At 69.2% G+C, this 1201-nt stretch overlaps 2 protein-coding genes across 2 annotated transcripts in view; both read right to left on the reverse strand.

The window, feature by feature from the left end:
• Positions 1–315, reverse strand: part of PHLDA3 (pleckstrin homology-like domain, family A, member 3) — a 949-nt gene extending 634 nt beyond the window's left edge. The window contains exon 1 of the mRNA XM_009320374.1: positions 4–315. Coding sequence (XP_009318649.1) covers positions 4–315 — 312 coding nt within the window. The remainder of the gene's footprint in view (positions 1–3) is intronic.
• TNNI1 (troponin I type 1 (skeletal, slow)) overlaps positions 1–1201 on the reverse strand; it is a 29217-nt gene that overhangs the window by 16347 nt on the left and 11669 nt on the right. The gene's annotated exons all lie outside the window — the stretch shown is intronic.

Here is a 1201-nt window from a genome sequence, read left to right on the forward strand (position 1 = left end):
CGCCTGCTGGTTCTTAAAGCGGACGAGGCCCATGGTGATCTCGGCGTTCCAGCCCGGGTCCTCCTGGGCGCAGCGGAAGTCGATCTCGTGGCTGTCGTCCATCACCACTGTGAAGTAGATGTGCCGCTCCTTCCACTCCACGCACTCCACCGCCTTCATGCGGGCGAAGCTCAGCTCCTTGCGCCGCGAGCCCTTGGGTTTGAAGAGCTGCAGCCCCTTCTCTGTCAGCAGGCACCGCTTCTTCTTCCAGAGCTGCAGCAGCCCCCCGCTCCGCTTCTCCAGCACCCCCTCTCTCAGCACCTTCTCGGGGGTCATAGCGGCTCCTCGGCCCCCCAGAATCCTCAGCACCTCGCGTCGGTGCAGCCAGGCATTACCCGCCGGGGGATTTCCAGCCCCTCCACGTCGGAGCTGAGCTCCCCGGGGCCAGAACCCCCACGGCAGCCGTGCTGCCCCCGGGGGACTCACTGCCCTCTGCTCCCTGGCTCTCAGAGGGGGTGAGCAATGGGGTGCCCCATGACAGCCGCCAGCCCTGTTGCTGGGGCTCTGCTCCCTGCCCCGTGCAGCGTTTGGGATCCCCGGCGCTGCGCGCCCTAGGAGCTGTCGCTACATGCCCGGCCGCTCTCCCACTCGCATTCCTCCCCGCCTCGCCTGGCCCCTCCTGCCGTGCAGGCACCCTTCACGCCCAGGCGAAGCCCGGCCAGGCCCGGCACAGCCCCTCTTCACCCAGGAGGCGCTTTTGGGGTGCTCACAGGCAGGCGCTGCCCCCGGGGTCCTCGTGTGAACAGGCAGGGTGTGGGCATGGGTCTGCACGGCAGCGGTGCCGGGGCAGGGCTTGGAGACTTCTGCACGGCAGCCTGGGCATGGGGTGCAGCGCCAGCTGGCACAGGGCTATAGGGTGCAGTGCCGGTGGGGACAGGGGGCTGTGGGGTGCCGTGCCAGCCAGGCACAGGGTTATGGGGCGCAGTCTCACTTGCAGTGGGGAGCAGTGCCAGCTGGGGCAGGGGGCTCTGGGTGCAATACCAGCCAGGAAGGGGCTATAGGGTGCAGTGCTGGCTGGGGTGGGGGGCTGTGGGGTGCAGTGCCAGCCAGGAAGGCACGATGGGGTGCAGTTGCAGCCAGGGCAGAGGGTTGTGGGGTGCAGTGCCACCAGGGGCAGGGGGCTGCGGGGGCAGCACCAGGCCGGCAGGGGCTGTGGGGGGTC

This window comes from Pygoscelis adeliae, unplaced genomic scaffold (genome assembly GCF_000699105.1).
Source record: "Pygoscelis adeliae isolate BGI_AS28 unplaced genomic scaffold, ASM69910v1 Scaffold343, whole genome shotgun sequence".
Lineage (NCBI taxonomy): Eukaryota > Metazoa > Chordata > Aves > Sphenisciformes > Spheniscidae > Pygoscelis > Pygoscelis adeliae.